This window comes from Molothrus aeneus, chromosome 5, assembly GCF_037042795.1.
Source record: "Molothrus aeneus isolate 106 chromosome 5, BPBGC_Maene_1.0, whole genome shotgun sequence".
Taxonomy (NCBI): Eukaryota; Metazoa; Chordata; class Aves; order Passeriformes; family Icteridae; genus Molothrus; species Molothrus aeneus.
Genome location: NC_089650.1, coordinates 69,655,615 through 69,677,797, shown reverse-complemented (window position 1 = coordinate 69,677,797; position 22,183 = coordinate 69,655,615). Strand labels below are relative to the sequence as shown.

The following is a 22,183-nucleotide window of genomic DNA, read 5'->3' as shown; positions in this document are numbered from 1 at the left end:
GGGGTGCCTCGGGGACGGGAACCTTCGGCCCTGCCTGTGCTGGGGCGGCTGCAGCCCCACAGGTGCCCCCGGCCCCTCCATGGCCACCCCACCTCTGGCACCACCGGCTCCTGCCCTGCTGCCCCAGTTCAGCGCTCCAGGGACACCCCGTGACCCCATGGCAGCATTCTGTACCCCCAGCACCCCAGGGACACCCCATAAATCCTCCTTCCCCAGCATTCCATCCTCCTGGCACCCCAGGGACACCCTATAAACCCCTTCCCCAGCATCCCCTGCTCCCACCGCCCCAGGGACCCCCATAACTCCCCAGCATTCCCTGTTCCCAGCACCCCAGGGACCCCCATAACTCCCCAGCATTTCCTGTTCCCAGCACCCCAGGGACCCCCATAACTCCCCAGCATTCCCTGTTCCCAGCACCCCAGGGATCCCACATAACTCCCCAGCATTCCCAGTTCCCGACGCCCCCTGTCCCCTCAAGCCCGTCTCCCCCACCGTGTCCCCAGGCCCCCCCATCCCGAGGGACCCCCGCGCCCCCCAACTCCCTCCACCCAGGTGTCCCCAGGCCCCGCCCCATCCCGCTCCGGACCAATGGCGACGCGGGGGTGTGTCCTGAGGCCACGCCCCCGATTCCGGCGGACCAATGGGCGTGGCGGGGCGTGGCGGGGCCCGGCCCCCACGTGCTGGCGGCGGCCGCGGGGCCGCGGGATGGAGGCGGCGGGAGGCGGCGGAGCCCCGGGCCCGGGTAGGGCCCGCCCGGGACAGCCCCAGCCACAACCACAGCCACAGCCACAACCACAGCCCAAGGGCCGGGAGCTCTTCAGGAGCCAGCGCAAGGAGTCCGAGGTGAGAGCGCGGAGCTCGGTGCTGGCTCCCCCCGGGCTCCGCCGGGACCTGCGGTGGCGTAGGGGGTCCCTGCTCCGGCGCTGGGGTCCCTGCGGAAGGAGCCTTATCCAGGACTGGGGGAGCTCCGGTCTTGGGGGTGCTCCCTACCCCAAACTGGACGCTTTAAGGGTCCTGCGATGCCCAGCCCGGAGCGGGGAGCCCCAGGGGCGCTCCGCGGCACTCCCAGACCCAGCTGCAGAGTTTTGGGGTGCTGGCTCAGCCCCAGCACTGGCACCTCCCAGCCCCACGCCCAGAGCCGGCAGCAGGGTTTTGGGGACCCACCTGGGCTCCCCTTTGCCCTTCACCAAGGGCCGGGTGCCGCTGTTCCCTTCAACCCTCCTACCCCGATAACCCCGGGGCACGGGGGAGCCACCAAACCCCGCTGGGCTGCCCTGCCCCAGCTGCGCCCGTGCGGCTTCGTGAGTGCCCGGCTGGGAGAGCAGGACCGGGATCGGGTCACCAGGATCCCACCGGGATCTGATGTCCCCGGCCACCCTAAAGGCATCTTTGGGGCTCCCTAACCGCAAAAGGGTCCCTGGGAACGGGGTCCAAGTGGTGCCCGACTGGTGAATTTGGGGTTTGCTTTGCTCTCCGGCTCGGTCTCCCAAAGCGGATTAGGGCTGCACGCGCTCCGCCGAATTCCTGCCCGGCTTTGAGCGCCCGAGCCGCGCCACGGCGGGGCTGCAGGAACGGGGCGAGACCCCGGCGCTCCTGAGCCCAGGGCTCATCCCGGGCTCATGCCTCATCAATATTAATCGCCACGATGCGCATCAGCTCCAGCCCGGCTGCCGAGCAGGGATGCGGAGACTCGGAATGGGGAATTATGTTAATTTCGTTGATTACCCATTCATGTGTTCCCTTCCCCGGGGCAGGGCGGCGCGGTGCCGGCCTTGGGTCGTCTGGCTCGGCTGCCTGCTCGCTGCCCCGCCGGAATCCTCCGGCCAAGTTTCATGCTCCAGTTCCTCATCCGCAGGGGAGGAGGGGGAGACCAGAAAGGCAAAGCGCGGCCCCGAGAGCTGTCAGATCTGCGGTGCTGGGCACGGAGCTCAGGGATCCGCAGCATCCTCCCGCGGGCTTTTGCTTTGAACCAGCCGCGGGGTTTGTTTTTAGGGCGTGCAGGGCTCTGAAATGCATCAAACATTCACCGGCATTTTGTGTCGTGCCTTTGCTTTCCCTGGGATTTGAGAAATGCTGGTTTTACACACGGCTTCCACATTTCCGCCGTGTTTTAAGCGGCCCCGCACGGACTCCCCGCTCCAGCCCGGGAGCTCCATCCCTGCGAGTCGCGGCTGGAGCAGCTTTGGCGCAAAGGCTGCGAGTGCTGGCAGCCATCCCGCATCCCAAAATATCCCCGGGGATGTGCCAGCCCCCTCCTAACCCCATCCCGCTCTCCGCAGGGCTCCGTGGATTGTCCCAACCTGGAATTCGAGTACGGGGATGCCGACGGCCACGGCGCTGAGCTGGCAGGTGAAGCAGGTTTTGGGTGCTGCATTGTTAATTCCAGGTGCCCGGCAGGCAGGGAAAAGGAAAATCCCGCCGGGATGGGGGATGGATACGGAGCGGTGCCGTCCCTGCAGTATCAGAGCAAGCAGGGTTATTATTAGAGAGCCGCTCGCTCCCTGGGGACGCAGAGGGACCGTGGGGACACGGGGATTGCCCTGCTACCCGCCGGGGTGGCAGCAGGGCGGCGTGTCCGGTGACAGAGCCCAGGCGGGAGGTGCCACCCACCCTTTATCGGGCGGGTCTGTCCTTGTCCCCATGTTCCTCCAGCTGCCTCTGCTCCCTAACCCCGCTCCCGAGCGTGTCCAGAGAAAATGGGGTTATTTTTAGCTCGGTGTATCTCAGCTGGCCTGGCAAAAACACATTTCCTCTGCAAGGGATCCTTCCTCCTTCCCTGCAGGATCACCTCAGTCCTCTGTGGTGCTGCTCAGCGCCTCGGGACTGTAGGGATTCTGTGGGGACAGGTAGGAGTCCTATAGGAACAGGTAGGAATCTTACAGGAACAGGCAGGAATTTACAAAGAGCAGGTGCAATGTCGTGTCCCTCCAAGTCCAGCCCCTATTTGCAGGACCCAGAATGTCCAAGCTGCTGGATGTGAGATCAGTGCAGGTCCTGCTTTGGTGTTCCTGCATTCCCTTCATTCCCAAACTGCTTAAGTGAGACTCAAAATGTCCCCTCAAAAACCCCAATGAAATTGGAAGTGCAGCTGGAGCAGGAAACAGCCCAGCCAGGACATGGGGATCAAGGGCATGAGTTTGGTGGCATTGGGTGGCCACAAGGTGCCCTTGGAGCTGCAGGAGGGCTCAGGGACCAGTTTAGATCTCTGTCCCATGTCTGCCTGGGTGCACAGGGATGCTTCCCAAGGAATTTGGGAATGAGGAGGAGGGTGAAGCCCCTCCATGTCCCTGCTGATCCCTGTCTCCATCAGAGCTGTACAGCTACACCGAGGAGCCTGAGCTGAGCCACAACAGGAGATGCTTCGAGGAGGATTTTCACACTCAAGGTACCAGCCCTGAGCTCAGCACCCCTGGCCTGGGGCAAGAGCAGCCCCCCAGGGAAGAACCTGGCTGGACTGGTGTCCCTTTTGCAGTGCCGGACAGGAGGTGGCTGGAGCTGGACAGGGCTCAGCAGAAGGCCTATGTCATGCACCTGCTGGATGGGCTGGAGGTGGTCAACAGGGACAAGAGGCTCAGAGTGGCACGGGCCATCCTGTACCTGGCACAGGGTAAGGACACGTCCCCCCTGGCTGGGTGTGGCCTCAGATCTGCTGCCATGGGGCTTTGGAGAAGCCTTTCTCAGGTTGTGCCAGGCTGGTGCAGTGAAGCTCCTGCCTGGGGTGGTCCTGTGGACTCCAGGGGTTCAAAGGCAGATCCTCCCTCACCACTGTTTCTCTCTGGGGCCTCTCCAGGTGTCTTTGGGGACTGTGATAATGAAGGTGATGTCCTGCACTGGTCTCGGCACAACAGCTTCCTCCTGTACCAGCTGGGAACCTTCTCTGCCTTCCTGGAGCTCCTCAACATGGAGATTGAGTGAGAGGACTGCGCTGCCCTTGTCCACCTCTCCCTCCTTGTTCTCTTCTTTACTTCATTCTTTCTTCTCACCCTTCCACCTCTTGGACTCGATGACCTTGGAAGTCATTCCCAACCAAAATGATTCTGTGATTCTCTGATCTGCTTTCTCTCCTTCATCTCTTCTTCCATCCAATTTACTTTCCTCTTCAACTTCTTCCTCCCCACTTTCCTCACCTTCTCCTTCCATCCTCCTCTTTCTCTTCATCCTGTCATCTTCCTCCTTTTCATCTTCTTTCTCATCCTCCTCAGCCTTTTCCTCTTCATCTTCTTTCTTTTCATCCTCCTCCTTTTCATCTTTCTCCTCATGCTTCCCACCTTCCTCCTTTTCATCTTCCTTCTCCCTATCTTCCTCACCCATTTCTCCTCATCCTCCTCCTCTTCATCCTCTTTCTCCCCATCCTCCTCCCCATCCTCCTCCCAGGGAGGTGCCACAGCCGTGTCACATGTCCCGGTGTGGCATTCCCAGGGGCTGGCTGGGTGGGATGAGGGGGCTGGCCCTGAGCTCACCCCTGTCCTGCAGGAACAGCCAGGCCTGCAGCAGTGCCCTGCGGAAGCCAGCCATCTCCCTGGCTGACAGCACGGAGCTCAGGTACCCTGGGTGCTGGCAGGGGTGGGGGACATCCTCTGGGGACACAGTGGCCTCACACCGGCCTGCTGTGCTGTCCTGGCAGGGTCCTGCTCAGCGTCATGTACCTGATGGTGGAGAACATCCGTGTGGAGCAGGAGACAGATCCCCCCGAGTGGAAAACCTGCCGGGAGACCTTCAGGATGGAGCTGAGTGAGCCCCAAAGTTCACTGTGCCCTCTGGAGGTCCCTCTGTGGTGCTGGACCAGCGGGGAGAGCTCAGGGATGGGGGATCAGCTCTGACCCACTCCTGGTCCCTTCTGCACAGGTTTCCCTGTGCACACTGAGGAGCCGTTTGCTCTGCTGCTCTTCACGATGGTCACCAAGTTCTGCAGCGGCCACGCTCCACACTTCCCCATGAAGAAGGTCCTGCTCCTGCTCTGGAAGGTGCTCCTGGTGAGTGCAAACCCTTCCTTTGATTCTGGAACAGCGCTGCTGCAGTCTGCCTGTTCCCCACCATTCAACCCAGCCATGATGGGGTTATTTAGGACGGCACCGGGAGCTGACACCAGGAAACTTCCTTCTGGGATGGGGGTGGGCTGAGGATGTGGGGTGGGGGAGGAATCTGGAGAGGGAAGGAGTGCAGTGATGCCTTCCCCGCGGCTCTCGCTGTTGATGGCCCCCAGCTGGGAGCTGCCCGGGAGGGGTGTGCGCTCCGTGTGCGCTCCGTGTGCGCTCCGTGTTCCCTCTGTGTCTGTCCGCAGTTCACGCTGGGCGGGTTCGAGGCGCTGCAGGCCATGAAGGTGCGGCGGCGGGAGGAACTGGGGCTGCCGCCGCTGCCCGAGGACAGCATCCAGGTGGTGCGCGGGATGCGTGCGGCCTCCCCGCCCACCTGCGCCATCGAGCTCGTGGAGCAGCAGCAGCAGCAGCCGCAGCAGCAGAAGCGGAGCCACCGCAGCCGCAGGGTGAGAGCGGGAGCGTCCTGCCGGGCCGGGAGGGGTTTCCAGCAGACACCGGCAGGAGGAGCCCGGAGTGCTCTGGTTGCAAATTCCCTTTCCCCACAGGTGCTCCGTTGTTTGCCAGTTTTAGGCTCACGGAAATGTTTGGGTTGGAAGGGACCTTAAGGACCATCCAGTTCTAAATGACACCTTCCATTAGATCAGGTTTCTCACAGCTCCAGCCAAGCTGGCCTTGGACACTGTCAGGGATCCAGGGACAGCCACAGCTGCTCTGGGAATTCCAGCCCAGCCCCTCCCCACCCTCCCAGCCCGGAATTCCTTCCCAAGATCCCATCCCTGGCTGCCCTCTGGCACTGGGAGCCATTCCCTGGGTGCTGTCCCTGCAGGCCTTGGCCCCAGTCCCTCTGCAGCTCTCCTGGAGCCCCTTCAGGCCCTGCCCGGGGCTCTGAGCTCTCCCTGGATCCTTCTCCTCTCCAGGGGAGCACCCCCAGCTCTCCCAGCCTGGCTCCCTGGGAACTGAGGGGCTCCAGCCCTGCAGCAGCTCCGGGGCCTCCTCTGGGCTCTCTCCAGCAGCTCCAGGTGCTGCTGCTGTGTCCCCAGGGCTGGGGCAGCTCTGCAGGTGGGGTCTCACAAGGGCACAGGGGCAGGATCCCCCCCTCCCCTGCTGCCCATGCTGGGGGGATTTCAGGCTCTCGGTACATGTGGTCAGAGCATGTCCAGTTTTTCATCCACCAATTTCAACTGCAACAGATCAGCCCCATGGGGTGTGTTTGATCCAGAGGAAGCCAGAGGACATCCTGACCTTATGGCAAAGGGCTGATAAGCACTAGGGAGCAAACTGCTCACAGCAAGTTCTTTTTTTAGCTCTGCTCTTGGAGTTGCTGTGTTGTGTTCTGAGGATGGAAATGCCTTTTGCTAAGGAAGAGATGTCAGATGGAAACCCCAAAAGTTAAGGTGGAAAACGGGGTCGCACCTCCTAGAGCAGCAAGGTTAGAGGTACAGAAGGAATTATTCTTGTGCAGGCTTTGGTGGCAAGATCTAGGAGGGAAATCCTTACCTGAGGAACATCTGAGAGCGTGATCCTTTCAGGATGGAGAGATCTGGTGCCAGCACCTGAGAGGGAGATAAAATCCTTGAAGTGACTTGAGTGTTTCCTTCCCCTTCTGCTGCAGCCCCTGATGAAGCAGGACAGTTTGGATATCTACAACGAGAGAGATCCCTTCAAGAACGACGAGGGAGGGGTTGATGAAGAGGAGAACGACGATGTGGACGGCGGGATGGAGGGCGAGCTGGAGCTGGTGGAGCGGGACGCGCTCATCCCCGCCATGCCGGCTCAGCGCCTGCCCCTTGAGAGGGTGTCCTTCCCCAAGGGGCTGCCCTGGGCCCCCAAAGTCAGGTAAGGCCACCCAGTGTCACCGCCCTCCTCCCCACACCTACCTGTCCTAGAGTTCACTGCAGATTTTTGGGAAGTTTTTTGGCCTCTGGCAGGTTGAGCTGAAGTGAATCCGCTTCTCTTTTCTGTTGGTCCTTTCTGGATTGGCCACTTGCCACGTTTGGTGTGTAAATTCTGGGGAAGAGCTCAGCTAAACCCAGCCCAAGCCAATAAATGGGCAAACCAACTTATTGCCCAATAAGTGGTGGTCCAGTTTGGATATCCCAGGCTGTACTGGGAAGGAGGCTGTGCTGGGGTGCTGTGGGAGCAGGGTCAGCTTTCCCAGCCAGGTCCCAGTGGATCTTGGTAGCACCAAGTCCTTGACTAATCATCCTGGGAGCTGGTCAATGACACCTTGTTGGGTGAGTAGGACCCCTGTGTTGCCAGGTGAAGCCTCTTTTGGTGGCAGAGAAAAACACCCAAGGATAAAGGAGTTGGTGCCTTTCCTTCCCAGCTATTCACACATGAAATGAGGGAATGTTAGGAAAAGAGGGTGAAAACCTCTGCCCCTTTCCCTCTGATCCATGTGAGGGTTTTTTTGCTGTTTATCCCAAGCCTGGATTTAATCCAGGATCTTTAAAACACAGGAGCAAACAGATATTTTTGAGATAGGAGCAGTGACAGGGTTAAGTCAGTCTGTCCAGAGCATTCCTAGCAGAAACAGCAGGAATTGGTTTCCCATATGGATCTCCATGGTGGTGCTGTGGTGCTCCACGTCACTTTAACACTCTCAGCTTTGAAATCCAACGGCTGCTGCTTTCCTTGGCTGCTGGCTGGAGATCCAGCTGGATTCCTTTCTGTCCAGGAGAGCCTTGGCTCACAGCTCATGTCCTGCTTGTAGTGCAGAGCTGCCCAGCAGTTCCCATGAAAGATGCCCAAGGTGGACAAGATGTCAGCTTGCTGTGGGAGCAGCGTGTGCTCTGACAGACCGTGGAGACAACATTTGTTCTCTCAGAGCCAGCAGATGCTCCTTGGAGATGCGTGTGAGGAGCACAGGAGGTGGATACAAAGGTGCTGGTTGCAGAAAACTCCTCTCTGTTTACTCCCATGTTCCCATGGAGTTGCACAGCAAATACAAATGGTTTAGGTTCATGGTGTCCCCAGCCAGTGAGGGCAAAGGTGGCTTTTGCCCACTGCTGTTGAGATCTCTAGGAAGATCTCTAGGAATCCATCTGAGGTTGTGATCTTGTACGTGGCTGTTTTCCAACCTTCTCCTTCTTTTTGTCTCTCTGCTGCTCCATCAGACAGAAAGACATCGAGCATTTCCTGGAAGCAAGCAGGAACAAATTCATCGGATTCACACTGGGACAGTGAGTGTTTCATCCACAAAATCTGCCCTGCAGCCTCCATCAGTGGGGGTTCAGCACAAAGCTCAGGTTTTCCCAGCTCAAGGCTTGCTCAGGATGAGGCAGTGCTGGCTTTTCCAGAGCTGCAGCAATGGAAGCAGTGCTAGAAAAGCATGTTCCTGGAGACACTGGTCCCCAGGGACCTCTTTCTATTAAAAATCAGACCTAGCCCAGAATAAGTGACCGCTGGCCCAAGCCAGGAACTGGTATGATGTGAAAGGCAGCTGAGACAGTTTGTTATCCACAGCAAATTACCCAGTTTGTGAATAAATCAAGCTGTGGGTGCAGAGTCATCCTGGGACAGGCCCAGCAGGGTACATTCATTTTTAGGTGCAGTGCTGGGCTCAGACTGGCTCCACCCCTATTTCTGATGTCATCTGATTTCCCCCAAATTCTGATTCAGTCTGATTTCACCCCGGTTCTTCACCCCAGTGTCTCTCTTGCCTCGTGCAGGCATGATGGGGAGGAGGTGGAAGGGCAGCTGCTCAGGCCAACACCTCTCCCAGTTGCTGACCCATCTGGGATGCATTCAGCAGACTCCAGGCTCCCTCTTTTACCTGTTGGGACATGGGAATGTTTGAGCATGGATGTCCTTCCCAGTACTGACCTTCCTTCCTCTTCCCCAGGGACACCGAAACCCTGATAGGGCTCCCGCGGCCGATCCATGAAAGTGTGAAGACCCTGAAGCAGGTGAGGTGGTGGCTCCATGCATGGCATGGGATATCCACCATGTGGATCCTCCTGGCCACCCTCCCTGAAACACTGTTACTGCAGGGAGTAAAAAGTTGGGTGCCACAGGAAAAGCTTTTGGAGCTTCTTGCAGGACTTGAGGCAAAAAATTAAAAACGGAGTCCTCAAGTAGCCTCTCCAGCATTTTAACTTTCCCTTTATCCAAGGTGTAGCATTCCTGGTTCCTGGTGAATGTCTGTCATGTGTTTTGAAGGTGACAGACTTTCAGAGCTGGGTTTGGACATACATTCCCAAATGTGCTTTTCCCAGAGGGAAGCACAGCCAGACTCAGCTCCTGCAGTGCTCTGTGGGGAATGAGACCCCTCCAGAAGCCACCTGACCCTATCCAGGGTCTGGGATGTCTTTCGGAGATGATTGTCCCTCTAATTCCTTACAGAGAGCTCCTAGAAGGAGCAGGTGGAAGTAACCCAAGGCAGGAGGTGTGAGGGGCTTCAGGGATGTCCCAGTCAGGGATGAGCTGCCCGTGGCTGTGCTGTGACCTGCACACCTCACTGGGGGATTGCTGTGACCAGTTTCCTGTGACACTGTGACACTGCTCTGCCTCTGTCTGTGTGTTTTGCCAGCACAAGTATGTTTCCATCTCGGATGTCCAGATCAAGAACGAGGAGGAGCTGGAGAAGTGCCCCATGTCTCTGGTGAGGAGGAAGTTGTTTCACCCCATCACCAGAGAGAAGATGGGAGGCTTCCAAAGTGTCACATAAATCCACGCTTATTTTTAGTTCATTTTTCCTTGTTTTTAATGTTTCTCTGCCCTAGGGGGAAGAGGAAGTGCAAGAAACCCCGTGTGAGGTGTTGTATCGAGCAATGTTGTACAATCTCCCCCAGTACATGGTAAGCCCCCGTTCCTTAAAAGGAAGGAAGAGCTCTGGAGTAGGGAATGGTGCCAGTCCAGGAGCTGCAGAGCTCAGCACAGGAGGGTGTTCAGGACCTGGATTATCAGATTTTGATGGAGATCCTGAGCAGAGTTAGGAGGAAGGTACAGTTCAAGAGGAGGGATTCAGAAGGTTCTGAGATGCTGGCTGGGTAACGTGGGCTCTGTAGGGAAAGACAGAATTTAAGTGCATTTAAACTCCAGGTGTTCCTTGTGCTGTTTTACTCTCCCTGCCAGAGCTCAGGCACATTTGATGCCTTAGGTTAAGGATCAAACAGAGCTGTTGGCTCCCCACACTTGTCCTGTCTGTCAGAGGCTGAGTGTGGTCTGGTGAAAGCCTGTAGAGTTGGCTTGGAGTTATCCAGTTTCTGCAAGTGGAGAAGGAAGGAATTCCCTTTCCTGGCCATCCCCCACACCTGCCCTCTCCTGCAGATCGCTTTGCTGAAGATTCTCCTGGCTGCTGCACCCACCTCCAAGGCCAAGACTGACTCTATCAACATCCTGGCAGACGTGTTGCCTGAAGAGATGCCGTAAGTCCCTCACCAGGTGGCCACTGGCCATCCCAGCCTTGCCACCAAGCCTTGGACCAAGCAGGAGAGCCAATAGATGTGGGGGGCTCCAGATTTGGGGTATCTGTTTGGGTAGGTGTGAATTACAGTTGGCACCAGGGCAGAGCTGTGAAAGCCAAGGCAGTGATGCTGCCATGATTTGAGTGCAGCCACTCCAAGCTAAGTGGCACAAATGATAAAATCCTGCTAATTGACCCAAATCATAAAGATTTGTCAGCATACAAGAGGTGTCCTTCCTACTGCTCCACCACGATTCCTGGTGGAGGGCAATCCACCTTTTTTACCTCCTTTTTGAACACATTTTGGCATCACCCTGATACTTCACTCAGGGGGAGCGAAAGGTGCTTGGTTTTGTAGAGCTGATCCAGGTGAAGGAGAGCTCCAGGGTCCCTTGGGCTCCCTGCTGCCCCAGCACAGAGCTGTGTTCCCTCTGCCCAGGATCACCGTCCTGCAGAGCATGAAGCTGGGCATCGACGTGAACAGACACAAGGAGATCATCGTGAAGAGCATCTCGGCGCTGCTGCTGCTGCTCCTCAAGCACTTCAAGCTGAACCACATCTACCAGGTGGGCCTGGAGGAAGGGATGGCCATTGCCCAGCTGGGCTCCAAGGTCCTGATAAACCCTCTCCTGGAAGAGTTTCCATGAGGAGCTGTACTCACATTTCCATAGCTCCAGGATTTGTTCAGGGTTGCTCAGGTTGGGATGACCCCGCTGTGCTTTGGCAACACCTTTCCTACTTGTGTGGCAGGAGCTTTTAGGCTTCTGGGAATATCCATTCAGGTTAAGTTTAGGAAATAGCACCAGCCTCCCTGGCAGAAGGGGGAAGAGGAAAGGGATTAAGCAAGGCTCTCTTTTGCTCTGTCATCTCCAGTGCCCAGAAATAGTGCTGGGAAGGACCTCACGAGGTCACCTAATCTGCTTTTGGCAGGATCGGGTTCTTGGGGCTCCAGTTTCAACAGAGGAGGAGATCTGGGTCATAGTTGCTATCTGATTTTTGTTCCCAATGTGATTTTGTTCCATCTGCATGGCACCAATCAAACTGCACCCACTCCAGGGCTTTCCTTGGTTAAAAAAACCCGAGGACTAATATGAGCTGTGGCCCAGTTCTCCACTCGTTCTGCAAGTCAAACAATTAATGTTTTCTAATTTTTTCTGTTAAAGCTTTCAGCACGCTACAAATCCCTCTGCGTTATAAAACCCACTGATATTTAACTGAGGATAAATATAAATCCACGTCCTGGATTGGGTAAAATGAAAACAACTCCCACATTTTTACAATCCTACATTTGTTCTGCTCCCCCTCCCCACATCCCTTCATTAATTTTTCTCACTTCAAAGCAGCTCCTCTCCTTTCTTCCCCCCAGGCAGGAGGGCATTGCAGCCTGCTGCTGAGCCTGGAGAAAGCTGCAGGGTTTCCTGAATCCCCCTGATTCTGCTTTTCTTTGTGTCTGATCAGGCTGATTTTGTTCTTTCTGTGACAAAGGTGGTCTCAGGGAGCACCGTGAGAACTCCAGGAGGTCTGAAATGAAGGAACCACTGAACCACAGAATGGTTTGGGTTGGAAAGGTCCATTACTCACCAGCACTTCCCGGTGCTGTGTCATCTGTGGTGTTGTGTCATCTGTAGTGTGCCAATGCTGACAGCTGGCACCAGGCTGAGATGGGAACAAACTGTTCCTTCCCTCTCAAACTGGAGATCTGGATGGAGAGGCATGGGAAGGGCAGGATGGGATAGGACTGGGGTTTGCTGCAGTTTGTATCTTTAGAGGACAGGAGAGATTTGTTGTATTAATGAACTGTAGAGTGGTTTGGGTTGGAAGGGACCTTGAAGACCATTTAATGCTTTGAGGAAGAGAGGAATTAAAAGCAAGTAGGAAAATAGGGATATTGTTTCAGTCAAAATTACTGAGGGAACTGGGATTAGTGTGTGAGAGCAATAGGATTTATTGTATTTTCTCATGTAATAGCTACAGCCCCTTCCCTCTTCCCCGCACACTGTTTTGCCAGATTTAATTTTGAAAAGCCATGAGGTGCAGCTATTCCCAGAGCACTGCTGTGAAGTGTGCGTGTCCTCTCTATGGCAAATGGAATTTTCCAGCTGCCGTGTGTGACACAAACCTTACACAGCAAACTTCAGGGACAGAATGCTCTGTGAGGTGTCTGGGGCAAACCAAGTGCTCTGCTTTTGGCTGGGAAGAGGTTTCCATTCCCAGGTGGTGCTCCCAGCTCTCCCCTAAAGCTGACCTGTTTCCCTTCTCTCCCCCAGTTTGAGTACGTGTCCCAGCACCTGGTGTTTGCCAACTGCATCCCGCTGATCCTGAAATTCTTCAACCAGAACATCATGTCTTACATCACTGCCAAAAACAGGTACAGCCCCTGGTGGGGGACAGACAGGTGATGGGGCAGGAAGGCTTCATGCTTTGTCCCCCCCTGATGTCCTGGGGGGACCCAGGGGGCCTGACAAGGCTTTGGGGTGTCCTGTACACTACAGAAATATGGGGAGGGAGCAGATCCCTTTGGCATGATGAGGATGAGAGGATGCTGGGTTCCCAATCTCTGATTGGGCTGCTGAAATAGTACTAAAATAAAATAGGTTTCTTCTTTAAAATGAAGTAGTTTTCATCTTCACATGGACTCCTGGGGAGCCATCCAGCGCCACCGAGCATCTCTGGGCCACACTTCATCGAGGCCAGATGGGATAGGATCTTCCAGGTTGTTCCCACTTTTTGTAGCTGTAATTCAGCTTTCCTGACTCCTTCAGGTTTTCCATAGCTGTCACTGCCCTTTACTGCTGATCTGAGAGAGGCACCAGCCCTGGTTTGGGCACTGGCTGGACCACCATGGATCAGAGACCTGAGACAGCACAGATCTTTCACAGCTCACCAGGGCAGGAGTTCTCTGTTTGGAGAGGAGCTCCACAGGGGTGTTGGGATGATAAAAAGATCCTTTTTCTTCCTTTTTGATGCTCTTTTTGTGGCTCTTCAGCTGCGTGTGTAGGCTGGTCTGTCTCCTGCACGGTATGGTTGTGTCTGTGCGAGGAGGCACGCATAGAAAAATAGGAAGTAATGTGTTGATCCTCCTGCTGTAAATATTTCCACTTTTGGTCCTGTGTTTTTTAAGTGAGGAGGAAACATATCCCAGGAGCACTCAGCTCCCTCCTCTGCTCTGGGATGGAGGTTTCACAGGCAGGATATGCACCTGGGAGTCAGGTGGGATGTGCAGCTGGACGCTCTGAGCCAGGGAGGTGTAAATTCCAGTTCTGGGTGTATTTCATTGACTACTTTTACAAACTCCACAGGCCTGGAAGCCTTTGAAAAACATGATACTCTAAATACTCGCCATGAATTTTCTTGCTGCCAACCAGATGCCTCCCTGTGAACCTCAGATCTATTTTGTTTACTTTTTTCCCCTTTTTAAATATGCATATGAATAACTCATCTGTCATGTCTTAATGGATCCAAATCCTTTGTGTCCTTATTAATGGACTCAGGATGGAGCTTTGGAGCCAGGAGGCATCGATGTGCTCCATTAAGCTGGGGGCTGAGGCAGTGCTGAGGCTGGGATCCCCTTTGGATGCTGTCTGTGCCATCAGCATGGCTGCTTCACGTGCTGGAGATGGGATTGTTCCCCACCCAAACCACTTGTTGCATTTCCAGGCACAGAGCAGGAAGAATGTTACAGATTCCTGGGCATGATCATACAGATCACATTAAAAATTTCTCTCGTGTTAATTGGTAGTATAGAAGGGCTTGACAGCTGGCCTGCAAGCAAAGCTAAGTTAATAGAAGAAGTAACAATTGCTGATTTTCGAGTGTATCCATAGCAAAGAAGACAAGGCTGTCAGCATGGAAACAAATTAGAAAAGATCCATGAAAATTTTTGTAAGCTAGACTGTGTGCATAAGTAGATGCGTATACGTGCCTTATTAAATTTCTGTAAAACTTTTGCTAATTATATTGATGTTAATTGCTTTGCACCAATGAAAATAATAAGTTATTGTGATATAGTTAATGACTTAAGATCATGCTTTGTTAAAGAGTATATAAGCTAGAGAACACACAGAATAAAAAAACTTTTTTCTTCTTAGACCCTGATCACATGTGTATGTCACATCCAGCCTAACGGTGACATTTGGTGACATTTGGCTAACAAGGCCCTTCTTTCCTGTTTTCTGCAGCATCTCTGTCCTGGATTTTCCGCATTGCACAGTCTGTGACTTGCCTGAGCTCACAGCAGAAAGTCTGGTAAGCAGCATAGGAAGGGTTTTAGTGGCCAGGATTGCTCTTTGTGACAGCATGAGGAAGGATTTGGGTTTTCTGTTCTCTGTCTTCTTTTTCTGTAGCCCCCAGCCTTGCCAAAATTGGACTTTTTTTCCCCTCCAGGCTTGAACATCACTCCCATCACTATTCTGAGTCACTGTCGGCTGTGGGGAAGTGGGGAAGAGACACTGCTGGTGTTGGGCACCCCATAAAAATAGCTGGGTTTAGGGGTTTTCCTTTGACAGAACAGAATCACAGAATCCCAAGATCATTGTGATTGGAAAAGACCTTTAAGATCATCAAGTCCAATCTTTGATCAAACACCACCTTGTCCCCAGCCCAGAGCCCTGAGTGTCACATCCAGGAATTCCTTGGACACCTCCAGGGATGGGAGCCCCAAACCTCCCTGGGCAGCCCCTGCCAAGGCCTGAGCCCCTTTCCATAAGGAATTCTTCCTGATGTCCAACCTGAGCCTCCCCTGGCACAAACTGAGGCTGTTTCCTCTTGTTCTGACAAGACTCTTGTGCTTTGAAAGAGAGTTTACCCAGAGGCTGTTGCCTGCCAGGTTTCAATTGCTCTGAGCACTCCTGTGCTATAGGATACCAGTTTAAGGAATGAACCAAATTCCCCACAGAGAGGAGCCTTAAGTATTCCAGAGACTGGCCAGAGGATGGGCTGGGCAAACACACAGACTGCAGATGGGATAATAACACTGGCAGTGTAATTATTGTTATAATTACAATAATTCAAGTGCAGAGGAGGTTGGACTTGGACAGCACAGGGGAAAGCTTTGGGGTTAACGGGAAATAATGGCCAGGGAATGGACACCCTAAATCATTGAGAAGGATCCTGAGCAAACCCACTCCAGGCAGGGATGATCTCATGGTGCTGCTGCAATCTGAGGCTTGTGTTGCTTTCCTTGAGTGTGTAAAGGTCAAAAACATCAGAGAGAGAGATTTTCCCCGGGTCCATGGGCTGCTGAAGGCTGGGTGTCCCCATCCAGCCCTGCCAGACTCCACCGTATCCTGGACCGATGGGGACATCTAGTGACACTTCAGGGAGGGTTTCATGGCTTGTGTAATCCTCACAGTCAGCCTTAAGGCTGTAGGGGAATACTGAATGTTTTTAGGGAAAATACTCCCAGTGGGGTCTGGACAGTTTGAGAGCTGTCACCTTCAAGGACAGCACCTTTCACTTTCCTCCAGCAGACATGGATGTTATCCTCAAGGGAGAGCAATTTAATTAGAAAATATGCAGAAACCACCTTGAATTTTACCATAGGGGTTCGTCTTTGGGAGGATACCCATGGAAGTAAGGATTTAATAGGGATCAGACACACCCTGCTACTCAAGGCATACGTTTGTGCACGTATTTATATTTTTTCAGCCAGCACTTCATGCGTTGTTTTAGCCATTTTTGCCACTCTGATGAGTGATTTCAACACCCCAGCGTAACACATTTCTCAGAGGATGTCACAGATGATTCTGCTCTCAGTGGGTTGAGCACAGTGATGTGTGTTTGGTTATCCCAAGGAGAACCAGGATGAGTCCAGCACTGCTGTGTCCCAAGGCGGGGCCTGTGGGGTAACTGCTGTCCCCACCCGGTGTAAATCAGGAGTGGCTGAGGTGGTGGGGGATTCAAATCCTGGACAGGCCCCATCTCCCCTCTCCTGTCCCTCCAGAGGGGTCTGCAAAGGGCCTAACCCACCCCTTAGAAGGGGGATTAAAGCCTGTTTGGCCCATTCCCTCCTCCCGTAAATCTGATGGAAAGACCCTCCTTGAATGTGTAGAGACAGCATCAGACTGGTGTCAAACAAATCCATCAGCCTAAGAAATGGATACTGGCTTATTCCACTGGGATCTTTGGGATAATTACTTGGTGTAGAGAGTGCAAGTTAGTCCTGGGCACAATGTGACACTGCAGGGGCAATGCAGTTTGGGACCCCCAAAGCACCAGACAGCATCCACGAGCACCTCAGTGACATCCTGGTGACATTCTGGTGACATTCCAGTGACATCCCACCTCTGGCTGCCTCTCAGGCATTGGCAGGAGCTGCCCAGGGAGGTTTGGAGTGCCCATCCTTGGAGGTGTCCAGGGAATCCCTGGAGGTGGCACTCAGGGCTCTGGGCTGGGGGCAAGGTGGGAATCAGACACAGCTTGGACTCGGTGGCCTTGGAGATCTTCCTCCTCAGTGATTCCTTGATTCTGGCTGGCACTTGCCTTTAAAAGCCAAGGGGTTGTGCTGGTAGGATTTTCTTGGCTAAATCTCCTTTCAAACCCCTCCCCAGGGTGCCCAGATCCTGGAATGGGTTGAGTTTTTGCCCTGAGTTAAGAAGGCTGTAGCTGGCTGTGAGTGGTTTATAAATTCAGCAGCCCTTGCTGTGCACTAATCCCCAAAACAGGATTTTTGAGGGACATTTCTCCTGTGCTTGGAGCTGTTCAAACATGGAGCAAGTTACTGCAGTGGTGGAATTAAATCTCCAAGTGCCACGGGCAGTATTGCCACAAGCTGGAGCTGGGGGTGTTTACAGTTACCTAATATTTAAAACAATGTCTCAGCAGCACTTAAGCTGGAGGGGTTTTTGTTACAGAAAGGTCTCATCCTCCTGATACAAACGTTGCTATTTGTCATCCTGTGCTGATCTGTGATTTCCTTTTACTGGAAATGTGTGCCCTAAGCATGAATTAATTTATATAGTTACCAAAAGCAATGGTGATCACCAGGCTGAAATTTGCTCTCTGGCTGTAAACAAAGAATACAAATCTACCACCAAATATATTTCCCATGATGGAATAATGGGATTTATCCCATTATTAGCTCCTACTCTAAATTAAAAGCAGATTAAAATTGGAATGTTTCAGAAGTGTTATCATCAGCAGATTCTGGGGAAAACCAAAGTGAGGAGGAAGCTCTGCTGCTTGCCCTCCCTCACAAATAAGACTTGTGCAGACAATAAAAACAAAGATTTCTGCCTAAGGACATCTCTGTGGCGGTGCTGATGAACGCTGTGGTCAGGGTTGCACTTCTCCCCTTGCAGGAAGCTGGGGACAACAACCAGTTTTGCTGGAGGAATTTGTTCTCCTGCATTAACTTGCTGAGGATCCTCAACAAGCTGACCAAGTGGAAACACTCGAGGACAATGGTAAGGGGGTGTCCCCTCCCCTGAGACCCTCCAGCGTTTCACCTGGAGCATCTCCCTGGCTCTACACAGCAGGTTCAGCCTGGCCTTGTGCTCAGGGTTCCTTGTGAAACTGCTGGAACTTCTGCTCTTCATCATCCTCCCTTTTTGCTTTCACAGATTGAGCCTTGAAGGCACAAATACTTTTTCTCCTGCAAATAACATTATTTCTGTGACTCTCAAGCCTTGTGCAGAGTGTTGATTGTGCTGAACGCTCCTGTTCTCCCTCCTGGGGGTTTGTGGTGTACAAGGCTGAGGTGTTGGTGCCCCCATCGGCCCAGCCAGTGTTTGTTTGTGTGGCTCTCTGGGTGTTGGTGCCCACATCAGCCCAGCCAGTGTTTGTTCCAGTGTTTGTTTGTGTGGCTCTCCAGGTGTTGGTGCCCACATCAGCCCAGCCAGTGTTTGTTTGTGTGGCTCCCCGGGTGTTGGTGCCCACATCAGCCCAGCCAGTGTTTGTTTCAGTGTTTGTTCCAGTGTTTGTTTGTGTGGCTCCCAGGTGTTGGTGCCCACATCAGCCCAGCCAGTGTTTGTTTCAGTGTTTGTGTGTGTGGCTCCCAGGTGTTGGTGCCCACATCAGCCCAGCCAGTGTTTGTTTCAGTGTTTGTTCCAGTGTTTGTTTGTGTGGCTCCCAGGTGTTGGTGCCCACATCAGCCCAGCCAGTGTTTGTTTCAGTGTTTGTTTGTGTGGCTCTCTGGGTGTTGGTGCCCACATCAGCCCAGCCAGTGTTTGTTTCAGTGTTTGTGTGTGTGGCTCTCTGGGTGTTGGTGCCCACATCAGCCCAGCCAGTGTTTGTTTCAGTGTTTGTGTGTGTGGCTCTCTGGGTGTTGGTGCCCACATCAGCCCAGCCAGTGTTTGTTTCAGTGTTTGTTTGTGTGGCTCTCTGGGTGTTGGTGCCCACATCAGCCCAGCCAGTGTTTGTTCCAGTGTTTGTTTGTGTGGCTCTCTGGGTGTTGGTGCCCACATCAGCCCAGCCAGTGTTTGTTTCAGTGTTTGTTTCAGTGTTTGTTTCAGTGTTTGTTTCAGTGTTTGTTTCAGTGTTTGTTTCAGTGTTTGTTTCAGTGTTTGTTTCAGCGTTTGTTTCAGCGTTTGTTTCAGCGTTTGTTTCAGCGTTTGTTTCAGCGTTTGTTTCAGCGTTTGTTTCAGTGCTTGTTTCAGTGTTTGTTTCAGTGCTTGTTTCAGTGTTTGTTTCCATGGCTCCCCGAGCACCCTGCCCTGATGGCTGCTGCTTTCCTGGCAGATGCTGGTGGTGTTTAAATCAGCCCCGATCCTGAAGCGGGCTCTGAAGGTGAAGCAGGCCATGATGCAGCTCTACGTGCTCAAGCTGCTGAAGATCCAGACCAAGTACCTGGGGCGCCAGTGGAGGAAGAGCAACATGAAGACCATGTCTGCCATCTACCAGAAGGTGCGGCACCGCATGAACGACGACTGGGCCTACGGCAACGGTGAGTGCTGCCCCGTCCCTCTGCCTGTGCCTTTGCAAGCTTCACTTTGCTCCACTTGCTTTGGCCCAAAACCTCTAAAATTCTTGTCACTGCTGGGCATTTCTTCCAGAAGTTTCATGGCACCGCTCTACACCATCAGATTTAGAAGTCATGGACATACTGGGATTCTTTTCATATTATAGGTTTATATCATATGACATAATGTCATGGTTATTGCAGCTTTTCAGTACCATTCATAGCTACATTTGCCCAAATTTTAAAATATTTGTGGTTAGGAGCTCATAATAAGCTCACCAGGTTTTAAATCTTCATCCCTGCTTCAGTGGTCAGTGGAGGTTTTCAGTAAAAGTGGTGGGGTCTTTGTGAAAAAATAATATTATAATTATAATATAATTATAGAGAGTCCTTAAAACAGGAATAATTACATTTTTATGGACTATCTTAAATAGTCCTTAATGCAGGAGTAATTATATTTTTATGGGACATCTTAAACGAAAATGCCCACATAATGGGATTTGGTTAGGAATAACAATAATTAGGAGTGACTGGTTAATTCACGTGAAACCTTCAGCCTTTCTTTTGCTCAGACCTTGTCAGAGCGGTGTTTCCCCCGCTATTTGGATGCTGTCCCTCCTCCCCTGCAGACATTGACGCCAGGCCGTGGGATTTCCAGGCTGAGGAGTGCACGCTGAGGGCCAACATCGAAGCCTTCAACAGCCGCAGGTACGACAAGCCGCAGGACTCGGAGTTCGCGCCGGTGGACAACTGCCTGCAGAGCGTGCTGGGCCAGCGCCTGGAGCTGCCCGAGGACTTCCACTACTCCTACGAGCTGTGGCTGGAGCGGGAGGTGTTTTCGCAGCCCATCCGCTGGGAAGAGCTGCTGCGCTGCCAGTGACAGCCCCGCTCCCGCCTCCGCCCGCCCCGCTCCCGCCGCCCTCAGGGCTGGGGTGGGTCTGGGGGGGTTTTAGCACAGCTGGGGAAAAAATTAAACCTTTCCAAAGAGACCAGGTCTCTGTGTGCCCAGCAGACACCTCTTTTTGGAGGTCATCCTGTGACTCCTTGGAGAGCATAAAGCACGGGTTGCAGAGTGAGCTCGGAGCCCAGGTGTGTGTCCGTGTAGGGGAAGGTGAGGATTCCCAGCGGGAATTCCACCCCTCCCGCACGCCCCACGCTCCTTTGTTTGGGCCTGTTCTGGCTGCTGACTGTGCTCCCAACACAGGAACACAGGCTGGCTTGGGATGGAGGCAGCACTCTGTGCCGTCCCTGGGCTGGCAGTGCTGCTGCTGCTGGGATGGCACAGCCCAGCTCAGAGCCCTGTGCCACCAGGGCCAGGTCCTGCATGTCCCCCGGCCACCCACCCCTCACCTTTGCACCTCTGCCCTCCTCCACCTCCGCTCACCTTTATTGCAGCACCCCTGTGCTGTGCAGTTCCCAGCTGGGGTGCTTGGAGATCCCTTTTCTCTCCTCCCTGAGGGTCATTGGGATTCCACATCCTCTGCAGCCCTGAGGGCACAGCAAATACCACGTTAAACACCCCAAGTTTTACACAGATTTTTGCTTGTTTGGGGCAATGTCTGTGCCAGGTCTTGGGGTGGGGAGGGGAGGTGCTTTGGTGAACAATTTATGAGGAAAAGAGTGCATTATTCTGTGGTCCATAACTTTCAGGATGAATAGGATATGGAGCTGTAAACTTTCTGTCAATTTAATAACTTAATACTTAAATTAAATAATGAACAATACACTTGGGTAAAGCTGCATTGCATGAGGGTGGCGTTTGTCAAAGCATTGTGTGTTCATATAGGGCAGGGAAGCCCTAAATAAACAAGTGTTTGTTATGGCAGGATTTGTGCTAATTGCTTAAATAATTAATGAGCCTGGGAATGTTTCCTTCACGGGGTTTGTCCAAGGCCTTGTTCATGGAAATGGCATTAAGCCTTTTAAAGCCTTTTAAAATATGCTTTTGTTCAAAATAAACCAACTTTTAAAGGACACCTCTTTATTTAAGCATTTTCTTCCCGTGTCTTAATTTAAATGCTTCTTTTTTTATTATTTTTAAGGATAAGAACATCCCCCAAACTCAGCCCTCACCCCTGCCCATCTCCACTCAAGGAGAAATTGAATTAATTACTAAAATACTTAGAAAAGCCCTTAGTATTTGGCTCAAACCTTTTTTTTTCCCCAAAGTCTTTTTTCTCCACAATATATTGAAAAAAAAAAAAACAGTGCATACCCAGTGTGCATTTTTTTATATTTTATATTTAAATTGTGCTTTTCAGTGCCTGTTATTTTTACTGAGAGAGATTAGAAGCACAAATTCTTACCTGAATGTCTGGGTGGTGGAGGATGTTACAAACTTATCCTGGATTACAATTTATTCACATCATCACCACCAAATTTTCTGCTTCCCAGAGAGAGATCTCCACAGAAAACCTGAACCTCTGCCTAAAAAGTGACTTAGGGAGAGGCTACACCTTTATTTGAAATATCTTTGTCCCATCCTGGCAAGCAAGCAGCAGTTTCAATTTTTTTTTTTTTTTGCTTCACAATGAGGATCTTCTCCTGCTTGAAAATTCTCAGAAGAGCTGGGGACCAGCAATTAAGGAATTCTCATTTTATATGTTCAGCATGGCACTTTCAGAAAGAAGTTTTGGGTGGTTTCTGCACAGCTGGATGAACATCTGTTATCTCACCCCAGCAGGACTGTTGGTTCCAGGAACCCTCCAGTGATCCCAGTTCCCGTTGTAATTGCAATAAAGAACTTTTTTGTTGTTTTGTTTTCACCCCACAGGTGTTGCTTAAAGTTCTGCTGTGGGTAAGACCTTTTCTTCAGCACCTCAGCACAGGTTCTTCTGTTTTATT

At 52.8% G+C, this 22,183-nt stretch overlaps 1 protein-coding gene across 1 annotated transcript; it reads left to right on the top strand.

Annotated features, from left to right (window-relative positions):
• The first annotated feature begins 588 nt into the window (after positions 1-588).
• On the top strand, positions 589-21,323 carry STRIP2 (striatin interacting protein 2). Its single transcript, XM_066550729.1, has 22 exons — positions 589-901; positions 1,192-1,301; positions 2,280-2,349; positions 3,311-3,385; positions 3,473-3,607; positions 3,791-3,911; positions 4,474-4,542; positions 4,625-4,731; positions 4,846-4,973; positions 5,282-5,482; positions 6,649-6,872; positions 8,153-8,218; positions 8,881-8,944; positions 9,568-9,639; positions 9,761-9,835; positions 10,308-10,405; positions 10,883-11,009; positions 12,711-12,811; positions 14,622-14,688; positions 17,742-17,846; positions 19,120-19,324; positions 19,969-21,323. Exons 1-22 carry the CDS (start codon positions 589-591, stop codon positions 20,217-20,219), a joined length of 2,784 nt encoding a protein of 927 aa, XP_066406826.1. The 3' UTR covers positions 20,220-21,323.
• The last annotated feature ends 860 nt before the right edge of the window (positions 21,324-22,183 follow it).